This window comes from Micrasema longulum, unplaced genomic scaffold (genome assembly GCF_059751315.1).
Source record: "Micrasema longulum isolate JH-2025_06_02 unplaced genomic scaffold, ASM5975131v1 h1tg001554l, whole genome shotgun sequence".
NCBI classification, from domain to species: Eukaryota; Metazoa; Arthropoda; class Insecta; order Trichoptera; family Brachycentridae; genus Micrasema; species Micrasema longulum.
In genome coordinates, this window is record NW_028278737.1 from 374,794 (window position 1) to 393,634 (window position 18,841).

An 18,841-nucleotide genomic window follows, 5' to 3' on the forward strand; every position below is an offset into this window, starting at 1 on the left:
TTTATCATAGGACAGTAAATTGGTGCTTTTGGCTAAGTATTTTTCTAATAAATTTTGGCGTATATTTACGAATGCTCTAAATTTTATATATTTTTTAGAATATTAAATATTTTTTTCAAAAATATTTGGCAGTATAAAGTGAATAAGGGGTTCAAATGTAAAATGTTTTTTTTCTATAAAACTGAATATATGAACAATTAACTTGAAATCAACTCCAACACTTTTCAAAAATAAGGCTGTCACTTAAAGCAAAAAAGTTCATTCTTTTCTTTCCAACAATCACTTGGTGATCTCTCATACCATAGTAGTAATCACTAGAATCTATATAAAAATGTATATAATATCATTTAATGAATCTCCAAACAACCCTATAAACATCATGATCTTTTCTATTCTCTCAATATAAAAAATGAACAAAGTGTATTAAAAAAATATCATTTTGAAATAGACACTCAAACAATAAACTTCTAATGTATTAAATTTTAAATATTATATCGTGTCTGAAAATGCGTAAATTTTGTTTTGATTTGTGTACCCACCTACTTTTGAATAATAAATAACTTAGTTCTGAAGAAATGGGCATTTTTATTCGATGTAAGAAAGTATATTTGAGATCATCCATGCGTACGAAAAAAATAAAATAACTTTAATAAAACCACTTACACTAATAATTTTTAATTACAAAAGTTGTAGGTTTTTTAAATAAACACTGAAAACTTTATTATCTTTTCAACATTCTAGCTAAGGGTAATAACATTTAAATAGTTTTTTTGTAGAATGAAAAATCCTTAATAATAAATACCTCATATTTTGAAAATAGTATATCGGTATAAAATAAAAGATTTTCAATAGCCTAATTATCAACAATTGTATGCATAAAACGTAGCAGCAAACGGTAAGCATTTGTTTCATTCAATTGCATAACTACTTTTAAAAAAAAACTATGGAGCGGTTATAAAATGTACGACTTAAAAAATATTTAGAAATATATTACTTGGCTATTGTGCACACGTTTTAAATCAAGACTATTATAGTTAAGTTAAGAAGATTTTATCTCAAAAGAATTTTAATACTACTCAAGAGTCTAGTAACGAAATGAAAATTGTTTAGTTCGTTATGTTTTTGTACAATGAAAATTTAAGAAATATAACTTACAAATATTTAAAAAAAAACATAGGCCAAGACTTGATATTACGATTTCTTAAACGTGTTCACATTAGCCGTAAATGTAATTACCCTTAATTTCACTACCTACAATATTTATAATTCTTCCAATAAAAAATCGACGTAATAAACTTTACAATTATTTATCCATTTTTTCATTCTATACTGTACTTAGAATTAATTTTGGTGTTACTGTTAATCCCTTATGTTACCAAATTAGAGCTTCAAATAAGGAATAAATTAGTTGTTTTAATGATATAGAAAATACTATGTACTATGAGATATTATTATTTCATAAAAGTATAATTATGGCCCAGATTCGATCAATTTTCGTGGGTGTAAATTATAAATAATAAAAATAATTTGACACAATCATCATGGTGCAGAAAGTTTTTGTTCAAAGATAATCAATATAAATTTGTGTAGTAGAGGTAAAAAACGTATTATTGAAATTTTCATATATTTAATAAATATATTTATATATTTCTTAATGTAAATAAATCACAAAAAATATTATGCAGAATGCCTAGAATCTTATTAAACGGAAGCGGTCAGGGATCTGGTTATTAAATTCCCTAATTCTGGGCCCCAATAGGGAAATATCACATACAGATTAAGAAAAATTAATTGAATTTTCAAAATCAATATATATTTAAAAAAGAACTTTAAAAAAAGTACGTCGCTAGTAAAACGCAACTGACAGTTGTGACGTCAAGATTCACGATAATGTTCAAAACAAATTTGAATGGCCAGGAACAAATAAACATGAATCGTGACGTATTAGGGGCGTGGAGTATCGAATGACAGTTTTTTGCGGGAATCCAAAATTATAAATTTAAAAATATTTTGTATGCTGCTAATAATTGGAAGATTTTTTTTACTAAAAAATATTTTTTAGATCTTTATTACTTTAAAATGTAGAAAAAAACTGATATTTCCCTATTACCATGAAATTCCACGAAGTTATCTATTCTCCAATAATTGTCTATAAAACAAAATACATTTTTATGCACAAAAATGTGTACACTTGAACGAAAATTTGGGCTATTTTTATCATTAATCTATAATTTAACACGTTTGTTGTTTTTTTTTATTATTTTAATTGAAATGCAGTTCCACTAAAAAAATAAGTGGAGAATCTAAACACGTCGTTAAATATTTACATTAAACTGTTTTAATAATACTATTTTAAGAAGCATCGCGTTTTAAAATTAACAATACATCATATTTAATATTAAAAAAGTAACTTCAAATATTATAATATATGATATTTCATTTTTTGATTGATTGATGTAACAAAAAGTTTTTTTTACCCCTAAAACACAGTTATATATCGATCAAAGCAGTGAATTAAAAAGTTATACAATAAATAATACGCATAAAGGATTTAATTATAAATGGTCCTTTTCTTACACGAGATACAACTTTCAAAGGCCGTCTTGACAAAATTTCACACAATACAATAAAGACTATACACCCTGTTAAGGTTGACGATGAGATGACGAAATATTTACAAGTATATGAGTATTCACCAAATTTTAGAATACAGAATTATAATTGATTCTTTAACGTTAGTAATAAATAGATTTATCCAGATTTTTGTAAAACAATAACACAAAATTAACCGAAAATAGTCGTAAAAAGTTTAAAAAAATAATGTTTAAATCAATAAAATAATTAATTATAGATTATTTTATTAGAAACGAGCAGAACTTTGCCTAATTTTAACTATGTACTAATATTCAACTTTTATTAGGATCGCTTTTCTCTACAATGCTAGTCAAAAACCGATTTTTTAGTAATTGTAGTCATTACCTAGATTAACAACTGTCAGAGTCGGCTAATAAATTTTTAATGATTTTTTTCTCATTCAGTTTATTATTTTCAATCATTTTTAAGGTTATGAGAATTAAGATTTTTATGCATAAAATCAAATCCTGATTTCAGAAATGACATCACTTATACAATAATAAACAAGTTTTTAAACTTCTCAGGCTATATTAAAAAAAGTTTAAATAACATTTATTTCTATGCATAACGTAAGTAAAACAAATAAAGATCCATAAGAAAACAAAACAAAATTTTATCGATCTATTTATAATTACTCGAATGCCCTTAAAACACAAATGTAAAAAATGCATTTAATATGCACCAATTTGTAAAATTCTTGAATATTGTTTTATGATTTAAAAGAGATACTTCTCGTATTTATATAATGTTTTATGTTTAGCGTGATAATTTATGCTTAATAAATCTATTATTCAACTCTTCGCTCAGGATATTATTTAAAGTTTTTCGGTAATTCGGGGAAATTTTACCAAAAAAATCGTTTTAATCAATCAGTACAACCGAATGTATCTTTTGTTAAAATCTTTGGTTCTGTGTTTGCAGCAAACAGATGTCAGTGGAAAGATGACTAAGTATATGTCACTTTTTATAAACTACATCACGTACAGTTATATCGAAGACGCTAAAAAAAATGTGTTTTTCATATATTTAGCGATTTTTCAACAGACATGCCACGCTATTTTTATAAATAGAGTAATAGTTGACAACACAAAATATGTTTGGCATACAATATTTAGCCCTCTAAAAAATGACGGCAAAACAAACTGTGTTTTGACATATCATAAATTGTCAATCTCCATCCCTAAAAAAAGCATATTTTATAAAAAGTGACATATATTACTTATTTCGTTTTTCAAACATAAAGATGTAACCAATTTAATAATTAATGGATTATTGTAAAAATTTAACGATGATAGTCGTAATTCTAGACTAGGTATTTCATTTCAGGACAACGTTATAATAAAACACGTTCAAACATTATTCTATCAACTTGCTTGTTTCTTTTATAACAATTATTCTATTTCAATATAATTTATAATTATAATATATATCATTAACTGCTGTTGGTGTCTTCGTCTAAAAGTCGGAATTGCTCTCAAGAAGATAAATGTCGAGAAAATATTCAAGTTCATTTTTATGGCATACTTCACTTTGTCAGTTCATAATCTTTATATTTAATCCATCTTCATCCCACATCCATAAGGACGAATCAAAACTATCATTTCTGCTCTTTACGAAGTGACACCGCTACAATATAAAGATTTAAAATTTTAATGTTTATCAACAGTAACCAGACCTTTATAAGGTTGGGTGTATGTAAATATTAAAGTTAATATATAAGGTTAATTTAGCACTCATTTATAATTTCTAATGCTATATATCGTAAACGAAAAAGCAGCAATTCGAAATTTAAGAAAAAAACAATAATTTAAAACCCAATAAGCAAACAAGATATTTCGATTAAAAATGTAAAATTTAAGTAATTTACAATTCAAAATATTATCGCTTATACTGCAGTGAAATAATTCCTAAAACTAAAATTCATTACTTAAAAGTAATTTATATTATTACATTTTACATAAGAAAATCTTTTGAAACATTTAGCGAGAGTTTTTGAAAAAAAAAAATGCAATTGACAAAGTCAAAAATCTTAGTATTTAAATCAAACACTATAATCTTGTTATTCTGTGTATTTTTTTTTGAGAAATAAAAAAAAGTGCACTTGATTTAAATATTAAGATTCTAATATGGCATTCTGCAAAATAAAAGCCACGTTAATAAATAATAAGAAAAACATCTTTAAACATTAGTCAAATTAAGCATCTGATACATGTGTTTATAACTTATAAATGAAAGTCATTAGTCCAATCACAGATCACAAAATTTTATACATATTATTTTTTTAATTGTATAGATCACTCAAAAATAAGTGTTCACGTAAAAGTCAATTTAATTCACCTATTTTTTTATCCACGTTTTAATGTAGTTTATATTACACACGTAATATCACAATTATTTTTAAAAAGTTCAAATATTTTCGATACCACTGCGAAGATCATCATTAAAGTGTCAATTTTAAAGGAGTATAATTAATTTTAATAAAAGTTTTTAAAATATAATGTCATAGAATGAAGTTCAAGGTTGGGCCAACCGCGGTGCGTTAAAATTAAATATTAATTTTAGTGATATGGTTTTTAGTGCGGTTTTCACTATGTTAATAATTTATTATTAAAAAAGAAGAAAACCGAAATTTAATATATTTTAACTGAAAAAAAAAAAAAATTTTTAAATAAATAGCTGATATTATCAATTTTTTTTAAGTATAAAAAGATTATTACACAAATTGAGAATTATCGGATAAAAGAAATTCAACGTGAATATTTTAAGAATTTGAAGATTTGATGTACAAAGATTATCCTTATAATATGAACATTGTATTAAATTTTTTTTTTTTTTTTTAATTGGCTTTAGTATTGTTAAAATTTTTCTAATTATTTTGTTTATGTAATAGCTGTGAAAATCCCAAATAAAATAAAATAAAATAAAATAAAATAAAATAAAATAAAATAAGGGGTGAAAATGGCATTTTAAAGAATCATATATTATTTTTGCATTTTTTGCTGATAAAGTGAAAAAATAATCACTTCTGAAAATGAAATCAGGAAACACAGAACAAGGAATTAACTTCATATATCTGTGTCAGGAAAAATAAATCAATTTTTGCGCTTTGAACTAGTGTGCGCCTTCGCTATTTTCAATAAATTTCACACGGCAGATTACAAAAAGCTTAAATAGATGGCGGTAAACCAAAAGTTAATCTTGCTTGATAAATAATTGCCACGCGATTCGTTAGATGGCGCTATACATATATATTTTTTTATAATTGCCCCTCAAAACGAATAACTATTAAGACGATTAGATTAATCTTATTATTAAACTTGCACCGCGGCGACCGACCCTCTTCCTAACAAAGCAGCTCATTCTTGACATGCAGAACCTCTACTCAGCTGGGCGGGTTAGGCCTTCTCTCCTGTGGCCCGACGGACTCGGGGACGAGGTGGGGCGTCCTTTGCGCTACCGGGGGTAGTACTGGGCTAGAGGGCCAAGGGTAGGCGGGGGTAACCGGCGCAGGGACACTCCGGCTGTTGAGGCAATGGAAGTCCGTGAAGTTCAAACTGAGCGGAAGAGAAAGCATGCAATTATGTATATATAGTGTTCTAGTCGTGTTTCCACAGGGGTGTAAAGGAATCGAGCCAAAAAATACAAACATAATAAAAATTGTAACAGCTTTTAAAAGTTTTAACAAATCGTTACAATTAATTTACATTACACCATGAAGGTATATGAAATAAAATAATCTAGATGACCCCTACGATAAATAAAATTGAACGTGTGTGTGTGATTTGTTATTCAATAAATTTTTGTATTTCTTTAACAGCTTGTCAGCCTTGTGGCGTAATGGTCAGCGCGTGTGCCTACCATGCGAGAGGTCTCGGGTTTGATTCCCGACATGGTTGATTTGAAATATGTATTTAAAAGGGTTTTCATACTAGAATATTTCATAGTCCTTGGACTGGTACCTGAAGCGTGAGACTGATCATCTTACCTTCATGTAACAATTTTTTTATCAAGATACGCTGCGATTAGTTTACCAATGCAGTGCCCTATGCACCATATGTGTGGAAAGGGAATGATGATGATGATTTCTTTAACGCGTTTCAAGTATTGATAAAGTTTTAATAAAAGGCAATAAAACAGCGCGTGTGTTAAGAAATTATATTATATGTGCTTCGTGAATACGCATACTATTCAATTAATTCATGTAGACATTCCCTAAACTACTCAAGAAGCTTATATTTGAACATTAAATTTACATTTTTTCCATTGATCATTGTTCTTTATTGAATGCGAAGACTGCAATCTGCATAAAATCTACACTTCAGGATATATGAGTAAATATATTATATTGAGCATTGAGTCCCGGAAGACTCTGTTAGCTGCGCGTTTTATTGGTGTATTTTTGTTTTGTGCCCAAATTTTACTTGGTATTTTAGTTTGTGGGTGATTTTCAAGTATTTTAAATAGTTTTAATGTCAACAACACTGACGCAACAGTACGAAACATGCCCATAAACCAATACAGTAGCTAATGGCTACATCTTATATTATTTATTAAATTTGTGATTCAATATTTTGAGTTATGTTCTTGGATTAGATTTTTCAAAAATAAAATTTGTTCGATTTCACTGTATTTTTTGGTAATAACATTTACTTTTACCTAGAGTGGGGTAAAATATGAGGAGATGCATTAAGGGCAGGAGTGGTTGGTAGGAGAGCGGCGGTATCAGGGTGCAAGAAGTGTCTTCTCTGCTCCGATCTCTCCTGCTGCTGCTGAAGAGACTTGACCACTAGCTCCGGTAAGGCATCTAACCGCTCCTGAAACCACACGCTTATTTGTGACAGAAAACAGCCAACAACAAAACATATACATAACAAATTTCAGAGGTTTTTCACTACGAATGTTATAAAAATTAATTCACTCGTTTCTATTAAATCTTCGGCTAACAAGAGAAAACACTAATATTGATGTTAAGTATTCAGATGTCAATTAGTATGGAATATTTCCGATCTTTAAAAGTGGTTAGTTTTTTATATGAACAATTTAAAAAAAGAGTGAATATAAAATAAATAATCGATACAATTACATAATATTACAATATTATTGGTAACAGTATTATTGACCAAATGCACATTATACTTTAAGACAATATTCATAAATATATGAACTTTATTTCATTTTTAAAAATAAGGTATATTTTCAAACAGAAGAATAACTTTTTCTATTTTTTCCATTTAAAAAATATAGTTATGAAGTATTTTAATACTTACACGACAGTCCATATGACTCAAAAAAGTAATTTCCCATAAAACCAAAACTGAATGTGCTTTACCTGTAATGACACCATTTTTTCTTCTAAGCTCGTTAATCTTTCATCTACGGCATCTTGTCTGGAACTCATATCAGACACAATTTCATAAACAGTATTCTGCGTCTGGAAAAGAATAGGGTTCTGTTTTGAGATGCACAGTCGATCGATATATGCGAGCAATACTACAAACATGAACGTTTTGTACAGTAATTTTGTCGATCTACGTATGGTGAGTAACGAAACTTAAATACTGTATTTTTAAAGATTATGCTGTCTTAAATTGATTCCTCTATCGGCGTGCGCAATAACTAAAAGCAAGCAAGCAAGAACTTTTCATGATGACGTGGTTTGTACCTTTATGATACATTATATTAGCATTGCAGTATCTGTAATGTGTTGTTAGTATCTTTATCATGTTTTCGGTAGCGACTTTGTTCGATAATTTTACCTTTAGCATATTTACAGTACATTCAGCATGTTTCCAGTAAATTAAGAATATTTGCAAGTACCTTAAGCATATGTTCAGTGTGAGCATATATTTTTTTGTTGACACCTGAGAATATTGCACAAATCTTTGGAGTATAGACTTTACTTTTTCCATGTTTCCAGGGAGATTTGGAATATTTTTATTACAATTATTGTGTTTTAAGTAACAAACACGATTTAATAAATAAACAGTAAATGCTCACGTTCTTTTGATTAACCTAAATATTGAAATATTTTCCATAATAGGGCCATTTTTCAGGTAAACGTTAATCGCGTTAGAAAATGGTAAACAGGTTGTGGCAGGGCAGGATCCAAACCTCAAACCTCCTACCGTCCGAGTCCGGAAAATGACAGTTACCATATATGATTGAATAAAAAAATGTTTAAAAATCTAATGTTATTAATGTGTGCTACTCACCAAAATATAACGTACACATTTAAAAATATTTCTAAAAGACTATTATAATCTTTAAAATACAGTATTTGCTACACTAAGGTGTGGTGTATTTCAAAACTAAGGCGTAAATACTTATTTTTTAAATGCAACTAGTAGAATGTTGCATAGTTAACATAATTTAAAGTAAAATAAGTTGAATTATCTATCTATTTGAATAAAACTATAGGTGCTTATTTGATTTATTTGAAAAAAAATCGTGATTTACAAAATTTTATTTTTTTTTTAAAATTTTTAAAATTAAATTCAATAAAATTATCTGCATAATTCTTATTTACATTTGATTTCACATTTTTAACAACAAAAAATTCATCGTTTATTTGATTTCCAGAATTCAACGATAATAAAATTATTTCAAAAATACCCCTTTGAAAAGTTTTTAATAATAGTACGAATATAGACATTGCTTAAATAACTAAGTATTTATTTATTTTAAAACACAAATATCTGAATTTGAGAGCCGTCTTATTTAATGTTTTCCACGTGTAAATAAGCCTAAAGTTTCGAATATACTTTCTACACGTGTAAGCTAGCAATGTGTCATATGGTATGCAAAGCTTTTGTATTAGCAAGCAATGCAATTTGAGTACTATATAAGAGCTTTTGATCTAATTAATATTACCTTTGCCATATCTGTAATAGTGTTGGCGTTATCCATCAGTTTTCTTTGGTCCATTTTTACTTTTCTTAATCTGTAATCACATGATTTAACATAAAATTTAAAAAACATCAAGCAATTTAGATAATCAATTTTGATTAAAATTAAGCACGTTAAAAACAACTTTTCTGGGTTTTTCAAAAATATTAATTAATTATTGATTTACAATGTATTTTTCTATCCCTACACAGGGCCAAGCTTTAGAGGGAGTGTACGCTTTTTAAAAAATATTTTTAATCTTTAAATTTTTTATTGCACTATGTTTAAATTACTTTTTTTTAAAGATATTTTAAGTATACTTATAATTTTAAGTATACTATACATCGCATAGTAGAACAATATAATACAAAGTTGAAAAAACGATGTAAATGTAATTTTGTATCATTTCATAATTTTGTAACAGAACACTGTTATGTTTAACGTATAAACTTTTATGTTTATTAAAGGCGTTTGTGCCGTATAAACTAATAAAATAAAATGAATTTATTTAACCCGCCTGTTCCTGTAATGTACTCGGCGTTGCAAATTGGACTTTATTCACTAATATAAAAATAAAAAATAAATATCTTAAAAATACTCGAACATTACCACGATTTTTTTGGAATCTTCAAGTGAACCTTAAAAAATAATAAAAAATATATAATTAATTACATGTTGAGGTAAATAATATTATTTTTGAATTAATATTTTTACTATCAGGATCTCCGAAAATGACCAAAGATTGAGTACCCTGAGACAAATGAGTATGGTTTACAAATAAACCCATCTAAAACACAAATTATGTTTGCTGGTAGTCAAAGATTGCTTAGTAAGCAAGACATACCTTCACTTGATCCTCTTATTGTCAATGGTAACAACATTCAATACAGGGAATCCGTAAAAAATCTAGGAGTACAAATGGATGAACATCTCTGATGGAGAGCTCATACTAATGAATTAATCCGCAAAATATTTTTCAGTCTACTTAGAAGGTTGCAAAAATTCTTACCCATTAATACTAAATGCACCCTTGTACAAGCATTACTACTACTCATTCTAGATTACTCTGATGTTTTCATGACTGATTTAAGCTGTGAGCAACTCGATAAACTTGAACGACTTCAGAATAAATGCATAAGGTACATTTTTGGTCTTAGGAAATATGACCACATTTCTGATATCGTAGGCAACTGAAATGGCTCAAAATTAGACAGCGGAGAGACTATCACTGCCTCTCACTTCTGTTCAATGTACTTTATAGTCCTAACGCTCCTATATACCTGCGTGAAAAATTTCAACGCTTATCAGTTCATGGTTTACCTATTCGTTCTAATTCTCAAGCCACTCTCTTAATACCCATCCATAATTCCTCTTTCTTCTCTAACTCATATAGTGTACGTGCGGCTCGACTGTGGAATCATCTCCCATCCACCATCAAAGACGTTACTACATTATCTCTGTTTAAATTAAGCCTGAAGAAACATCTATTTTCTCTTCCTTAATCTCTCCTCCTTTCCTTTTTCTTCTTTCCTTTTTTTTCCTTTTTCCCATTGAGCAAAAGTTTTGATTTAAGTTAATTTATAAACAAATAGGTTTATTTCTATTTTTATATATATTTTTAGCTTTTTAATCTTTTTTTTCTATTGAATATGTTTTGTAACTTGAATTAAAAAAATAAAACTTTTATTTTATTGATTGGTTGGAAGAAATTGCCATTTGGCAATAAGCCCGCCAATGTACAAATAACATTATGTACAAAAAGTTAAATGAATAAATATATAACAAATGAGCGAAACATTCATTTAAGAGAAAGAGATACAATCAAATTAGATCACTCTAAGCAAGCGCACATATAATTTTGATAAGACGAAAAGATCAGTGATAGTAAGGTGATCAATTTTTAACCTCAGGTTTACCACACAGTGACCCAAGGGAGTTTTTCCACACAGTTTATTAAAGGTTAATACTCATAATAATAAAAAATATGAAAGTAAAAGTAATAGTCGGCCTCGTGGTGTAATGGTCAGCGCGTTTGCCTACTATGAAAGAGGTCTTGGGTTTGACTCCTGACATAGAATATTTATTTAAAAGGGTGTTTTAACATTATAAAATTTTTATAGTCCCTGGACTGGTAACTGAAGCGTAAGACCGATCATCTAACCTTCATATAACCAAAAATTATCAAGATACGTGGCGATTGGTGTACCGATGCTGTGTCCTATGCACCATTAGGTGCGGAAAGGGAAAAATGATGATGAGTAATAATAGTTCATAAACAAAATAACAATTCCGTTATTAACTACCTACATTTTTATGGTGATATATATCTCTGGATTTTGTGTACTAGGTACAACCTGTTTTAATGCAGACATTTTTTTTGTGGAGCTTGATAAACAAAACATGACTACCTACTAGTGAATGTAGTTCACAATTTTAATTTCCCTTTTTTTTATTTTTAATGAAATATATTTTATCAAATATTCTAACTTCTCTTTACCCAAATCCAGTAATATTACTTTAAAATGTATAACATTGGATCTGGGTCATGATTTTAAAATGATCGGGCGGTACATCATATAAAATATTTTGGGACCCAAATACCTAAAATTTCTTTGCCTAAAATCAGAGATTGTGGTAGACTCCATGACCCATCCTCTAGCTCATTTCTGGTAGTGTATTAATGTTCCTTTTGTGATATAGTGGAAAAGTTAACTTGTAATAGTTAAAACGCAGTCTTCTTTTTACCATCGGGTGGAGGATAAGTCCTGATAATGCTCATACGCAGATAAGTGTTATTTTTTTATGAAACCAGGAGAGAGAAATGTGCTTGTCACTTTAATTTATGGATGCATTGAGAAAAAAGGATACTGGATGGCTGAAAATAGACTAACATCAAACCTATATAAAACGGAAGAACTGAGTACCGCTTTACCCGCTGTTAAACTACTGGCAGTTTTTCTTAATTTTGACCTTTTTCCTTACGCTTAAATAAGTTGAACGATAGGTTTGCGCTTTTACAAGCTGAGACAGATTAAATGAAAATTTGCAAATTTACGCCATCCGTCAATTAATAAATGCGTTTGTATTGTCTAGAGTCGATTTTTGTTATGGTACCTACGCAGGTCTACCAATGAATAAAGTGATTCGCCTAGAGTCTGTTTTGATTGAGGTAGTGAGACTCATTTTTCAGTCATTTCACTCCACTACTTTGGTAATTACACTGGCTATGTTTTTCACAGATGGTGGGATACAAAATATCTTGGCATATGTATAAGTCACTGCACTCTGTTCCAGAATATCTGTAGGGTCCATAGTACATAGTCAATGACACACACGTGTTAAATTAGTTCACCCGAAGTAGACTAATGACCGACGATGCAATGTCATCATTTTCGATCGAATCCTACACATTTGTAAAATACAACTCTGAGTGTTTCACATGAAATCGGAGGGCATCGCCCTGCAGTACATTCACATCATCCCTACTATGAAGAATTGAACTACAAAGAAATATGGTCTATAAGGAGACCACAGGACGCAGCCAACACCAGTCAGTCAGTCAGTCAGTTCCGTTCACGTCAGACCAGCTTGACGACATCACACAGCTCCAGCATGTAGTTCAAGTGCAGTTACTTCAACCCATCATCGCCGCGACGCTCGTGCTACACAACCAAGTGCTGTATCTTATTCGCCATGTAATAAATACGCATTAAACAGCAACCTAGTGTCTTCTCTGTCAATCTCTAACTGGGGTAGGAACTCCAACCAAACCCTCAGCAATTAAATCCTACATACCTAAGGGAAATTTTCATAAAAGATGAACTAGTTGACAGACGTCTTACGCTAAGATCAGCTGCATCTACGTCGATAAAAAAAGTTATTATACGTCTACGCAAATAGCGCACTAAATTTGGCGAACGCGCATTAGCGGTCGCAGGCCCGAAATGCTCTCCCAACAGAGGTGCAAAACTGTGTGAAGAGATGTTTTGGAAAAAAAACTGAAAACCCACGGGTTTTTTCAATCGTTTGAATTAATCCGTAGCATGTGAAAATAAAGTTAATTGTTTTACTTAAACTACAAATTAAAAAAAAAAAAACTTAAATTAATTTAATTATAAAATCACTTTGAAAAGCGGCCTTGAGTTATTATTTTAAGAATATGGTGATTTATAAGTTATCCATAATAATAATAATATACAAAGTAAGTGATAAAAAAAGGATACTTACGCGTATATAGCTAATAAAAATTTTCTCTGGTGTGTTCTGACTCTACCAGGATTTACTCGCTTCACAAGTCTAGTGTGCTTATAAATCAGCCAAGTTTCCCGAAGCACGTTGGCTGCTGCGTTTTTCAGCTGAAAATCACAGAACAAATATTTGAAACAAGAAAAAGTTACTAAAGGCATCTGAAAACTTGCAGCGCATAAACTCGTATGAAAAAGTACCGTAAGCGCTCTTAGACTACAGCGTTAGTAAATATGTCTGTAAATATTTTTCTAGCGGTTTTTAGATGTAATTTTCCTCGTAGGACACTTACATCTAAACCCCACAATGCACCTTTTTCCTAGTAGTTGGTCAAAAATATGAAACCAACGTGCAAAAAATAATACCAACCTGCACTGATCACAATAAAAAAATAATAAAAAAACAGTGGATGTCGGTGTGTGTTTCTTTCAGCATACGCCCCATCAGCATGTTTGTTTTACAACTATGGTGAAGGTGAATAGTAAGCTTTGCATGTTAGTGTTATTAGTGTCCTAACGATGAGACAGGTGTCTTGAAATATGTAAAAGTCTGTAAATGGTTAAATAAAAATATTTACTAAAATTTATTGAAAATAAAAAGTTAAAGGAGGTAGTGTTAATACACCGATAAGTTTATTTAAAACATTGAAAATATGCTTTTCTATTGTTTTAAAACACAAAACTCAAACGATAATATTATTGAAAATAATTTTTTAATAGTGTTTTATATATGTTTAGGCGCAGAAAACTCATTTTGACATTAATGTTATGAAGAAGTTGTGCCACATTTTTTAATTCTCTTTTTGTTATAAAGTAGGTAATTAAAATATGGTTGGACAAATAAACAAAGAAAAATAACAATTTTAGTTTCAGAAAATGAAAAGTTTTGGTAGTGACAACTAAAATTTTAATGCGTTTCTATTTGCATCTTACCAACAGCTTTCTAGAGAAAAGCTATTTGACATTTTACTTGATAGATGGCATCCTTTGTTAACCGTAATGTTCCTTTTTTATAACAAGAGCCTACTTTCAAAGCTTTTAAAATTGAAACCCCGGGATTCAAATTCTACCAAAATTCAATTCAATTCAATTCAAATTCAAAAGTTTTTACTGTCAACAGTATTTACATGAAATTAGTAAGAATAGAGAACTAAAAACGAAATAAGAAGAAATAAATTGAAAAAAAATTCATCTGTTTTTATAAAAAAAAAGGGTTTGCATATTTATACAAATACATTGAATTTTATAATAATGATACCAGTCTCGATGATTACACAAAAGCAATGAAACTGGTCATAGGTTATTCCAAATTTGTGGATTAAGTATCACTCTTTTATATCTTATGTCTTTTATATCTTTTAAATTACAATGAACTTTGACGAAAAATTTTCATAAACAAACTTCAAGTCTTTTAAAATCACTTAATAACTTTGATTTTGTAAATTAACCCGGTCTTTAAAAAAAATTCAATGTTTATAACCAACAGAAGAAAACAAATGTGTTAATAGATCTTTTAAAGTTATTTTTTGCTACCATATTTTATAATTCTGTTTTCTTCAAGATAAAGTAATTTCTATAAAAAAAATGGTAATAGTGATAATAATGACTTTTCATTATTATTATAATGGTCCATACAGTATTGATTTGTTATCTGAGTACACACTTCGTTATAACTTTTTAAAAAAAAAAACAAATATTCTGTGGTTTATATGAACCATTTTTTTATCTACGGTATGTAATGTATGTGTATAATATGTGTGTGTTTATACATGTTTATGTTTATATGTGTGTATGTATGCATGTATATGTTGTGTATGTAGATACTACGTTTGTATATAATGCATGTCTGCATATAGGTCAAAAATAAGTTTTAAATTATCGAATTCAAACAGAGGTCAAAATTAGCACATTATAAAAACATCACAACATAACGAATAAATACTGACAAAATAATTTTATCAGGAAATAATAAAAAAAAAATAGTTCTGAGATGCGATTAAAACAAACTTTCTATTATATTTAGAGCCAAAAGTTAAAATTCACCAATTTTGGTTATTTTTTCAAAACCAAGGGCTTTTGTTTAACAATTTGCGCAATGAAGGATTTTTTTCAGAGTTTTTCCACTAATAAGCATCCAAATATGCAAATTTTAAGCCTTGTTTGAATTTCACAACAGAAAAATCTCTATTTTCAACTCTAATGTATATGTATGGATGACACAGGATGTGCAATTTGTTATTTTTGTTTATTCTTAATAATTATCTTCATAGAAGGCGTAAATGATTTTTTCAGATAAGAATTATCCAATACATTGAAAATTTTAATTCTTCACTTTAAGGAAATTATTTTGTTTTTTTTATATATTTATTTAAATAATCTATCTACTGGAAAATAGATTTTTTTGGTGTATGGACAGACGATCATGATATGCTGCATCTGGTGTACTAATGCAACACCCTATGCACCATTGAGTGCGAATATTGCTAGGAAATTCTTAATAAATGTTGCAGTACTTTTTTCATTTTGTCTTATACAAATTTTGTAAAAAAACTAGTTATAAAACTCACAGCAGACCTTGATGAGCAATTACAAAAATACTAAGATCACTTCCATTTATAATTTCAGGTCAATGTTTTTTCGTCATTGTTTTAAAACTACGTAATATACATAAAATATTAACTTACTCGTTTTGTAAGCTGAGTATCCATCATAAAGTTGTGTACGTGTTTCTCTGCTCTAGTCAATTCTAATTTTCTGGATACTACAGCAACCAGCAACGCTGTACACCCGGCTCCCTAATAAACAGCATTAAGATTTTAACAATCACATTAAATTTTGATTCACTGACAAATGATATTTTGATATTTTTGACGAAGCCTTTCTTAATTTATCCCATTTATTTTTTACTAGCACTTTTCTGGGCTTTATCACTTATTTCGTAATTTAACGACCTCTGAAATACGTTCTGATTTGAATCGATTTTTAATACGTTCATATATTTTCCGTTACTACGCTATTTGTCTTAAAACGTATAATGAAAAGGAAACTGAAGTGGGATAATAAGAGCTTTAATCTCACTTCTGTCTGAAATTTCTTTTATGCCAAACTTAAAAAAGAATATAGCTTTTAAAATGAATATTTTAATATTCTAGAATTTTCGCCCGCCGAAAGCATTTTTCGCCTAAATAAAGCATTCAAAATATACAAGATTTTCTTTTATCCAAGAGGAAAGATGGCATATTTTTCTCTTCCCACTGTAATGTTTCTTCGCTTTTCCTCTTACCCCGGGTAAATAGGTTTCCCTCATTTTTCAACAAATTATACGCAATCTAATCAGATTTTCGCGGAAGGAAAATAAAAAAGAATCAGTAAATTCATACTGTTTTGATTTCTTACTTTTCAAATTAAAAAACCAAAAAAAAATACATTATCAGTTTGTTCATTTTTCAAATTCAAATTTTGACTGTACGTTTCAAATCACCAATTATTACAAGAATTACTTTGTAACCAACATAATAATTAATTACCCTTAATCACAATTATTTTCACATTCTTTGTTCGAATCCAAAAGAGCAAGGTGAACCCTCAATTGATGAAATTTTTAAGAAAAAAATCATTTTATTAACTTTAAAAAAAAAAAAATCAGGAAAAAACTCAATAATTAATAATATTCTCTAAACCCTAGGTTTCCAAATGATTTATTTTGTAATCGATGCAATACAACTGCATTTTTATATCAGTATACGTATGATATTGGGAAAAAATCTAAATAATATTTCAAAAATCTTAAAATCAATTTCAAGCTGTTAACTATTTAAATATAAATGTAAATTTAAAAAAAAAAACGTTAGACTCACCATATCTTGAAGTCCATACAGTAAAAAAATATGTTGCTTTTATAATAAAATAACTTATTTTAAGGAACCTGTTTTATATATTTAAAATGAATGTTACACAAACTCTCTTTCTCAACACGAGTTTTTACTCTATAGAGAGGTGGAAACGTTTTTATTAAATATGTGTGTATAAAACATTTTTTTTACGCTTATTTTGTAAATGATTTCAATTAATACATATAAATGTTCTTGAACTTGCATTTGTATTTTGTAAAAATCAGAAATAGTTCAGAAATAAAAAAAGTCATATCGATGCATCCCAAAGTTTTCCTATCAAATTATTAAAGTTTAAAACCTTGGCTACCCAATAAAGTTTTCAATAGTTTTATTTGAAATTTGACTGCGATATTTTCACACATTTAAGTAGAACTTTATTCTTGTTTTGAATTTCCACCTAACTGTATTGTTTTTTTTCTAAAAGTGATAAGGTTGATTTGAAGCGGAAGTAGTTTGATCTTTAATATTAATATTAAGAACTACAATCTATTATGAATAATGGTTGTATTGCCATTGAAAGCTCTGCATTAACCATTGCGTTCGAATTGATCCGTGAAAACTTGAACCCTTCGCCTCTTCCAGTTAGATTATTTTATCCCAACATACAAAATAAAATTGTTTGAAGGCAGATAGTAACTAACAAAGGCTGTGCTTTTTTTACTCTGACCGCAGCGATCAGGCAGTTAAAAGAAATGAGAGAAAAGGGAATGTGAAGTTTTCACCAATCGCAAATACCAAGTCGGTCGTCTTCTTTTGATTAAAAAAATAATGTGGCCTCTACCAAATTAGAAGTTAAAGAAAACCTCCTTCTTTCAATTTCAGAGCTCGCGAGCAATCTGCGGTATAGATCAAAAGATTCGCTTTGATTACAATATCGTTGTGTAACGAGATATTAAGAAGTTTTGATTCTCTTAACAAGCTTGTTAGAGAATTTGCATTGCAAATTTGATAACCTTGGGGCGCACGCTTAAAATGAATTTTGAGCAATATGTATATATTTATATCTATAAATATATTAACAAATGAATTTTAAAGTCGTGTTTAAGCTTTTTTATTGGAGATTTTAATAAATAAATAATCTATTTATGTTTTCTGTTAATAAACTGTTAACAATATTGGTAAGATTGATGATATATTGAGTAATAGGAGCGAATTCTTTTTTTTTATCCAACTCGTAATTCTTAT

At 28.8% G+C, this 18,841-nt stretch overlaps 1 protein-coding gene across 1 annotated transcript in view; it reads right to left on the reverse strand.

The window, feature by feature from the left end:
- Positions 1–5,550: 5,550 nt before the first annotated feature.
- Positions 5,551–18,841, reverse strand: part of SK (small conductance calcium-activated potassium channel) — a 99,996-nt gene continuing 86,705 nt past the window's right edge. Inside the window, exons 7-12 of the mRNA XM_088236391.1 lie at positions 16,448–16,558; positions 13,747–13,874; positions 9,505–9,574; positions 7,964–8,065; positions 7,291–7,448; positions 5,551–6,188 (exon numbers count right to left, since the gene is read on the reverse strand). Of these exons, the coding sequence (XP_088092517.1) occupies positions 6,017–6,188; positions 7,291–7,448; positions 7,964–8,065; positions 9,505–9,574; positions 13,747–13,874; positions 16,448–16,558 (741 nt within the window). The 3' untranslated portion in view covers positions 5,551–6,016. The remainder of the gene's footprint in view (positions 6,189–7,290; positions 7,449–7,963; positions 8,066–9,504; positions 9,575–13,746; positions 13,875–16,447; positions 16,559–18,841) is intronic.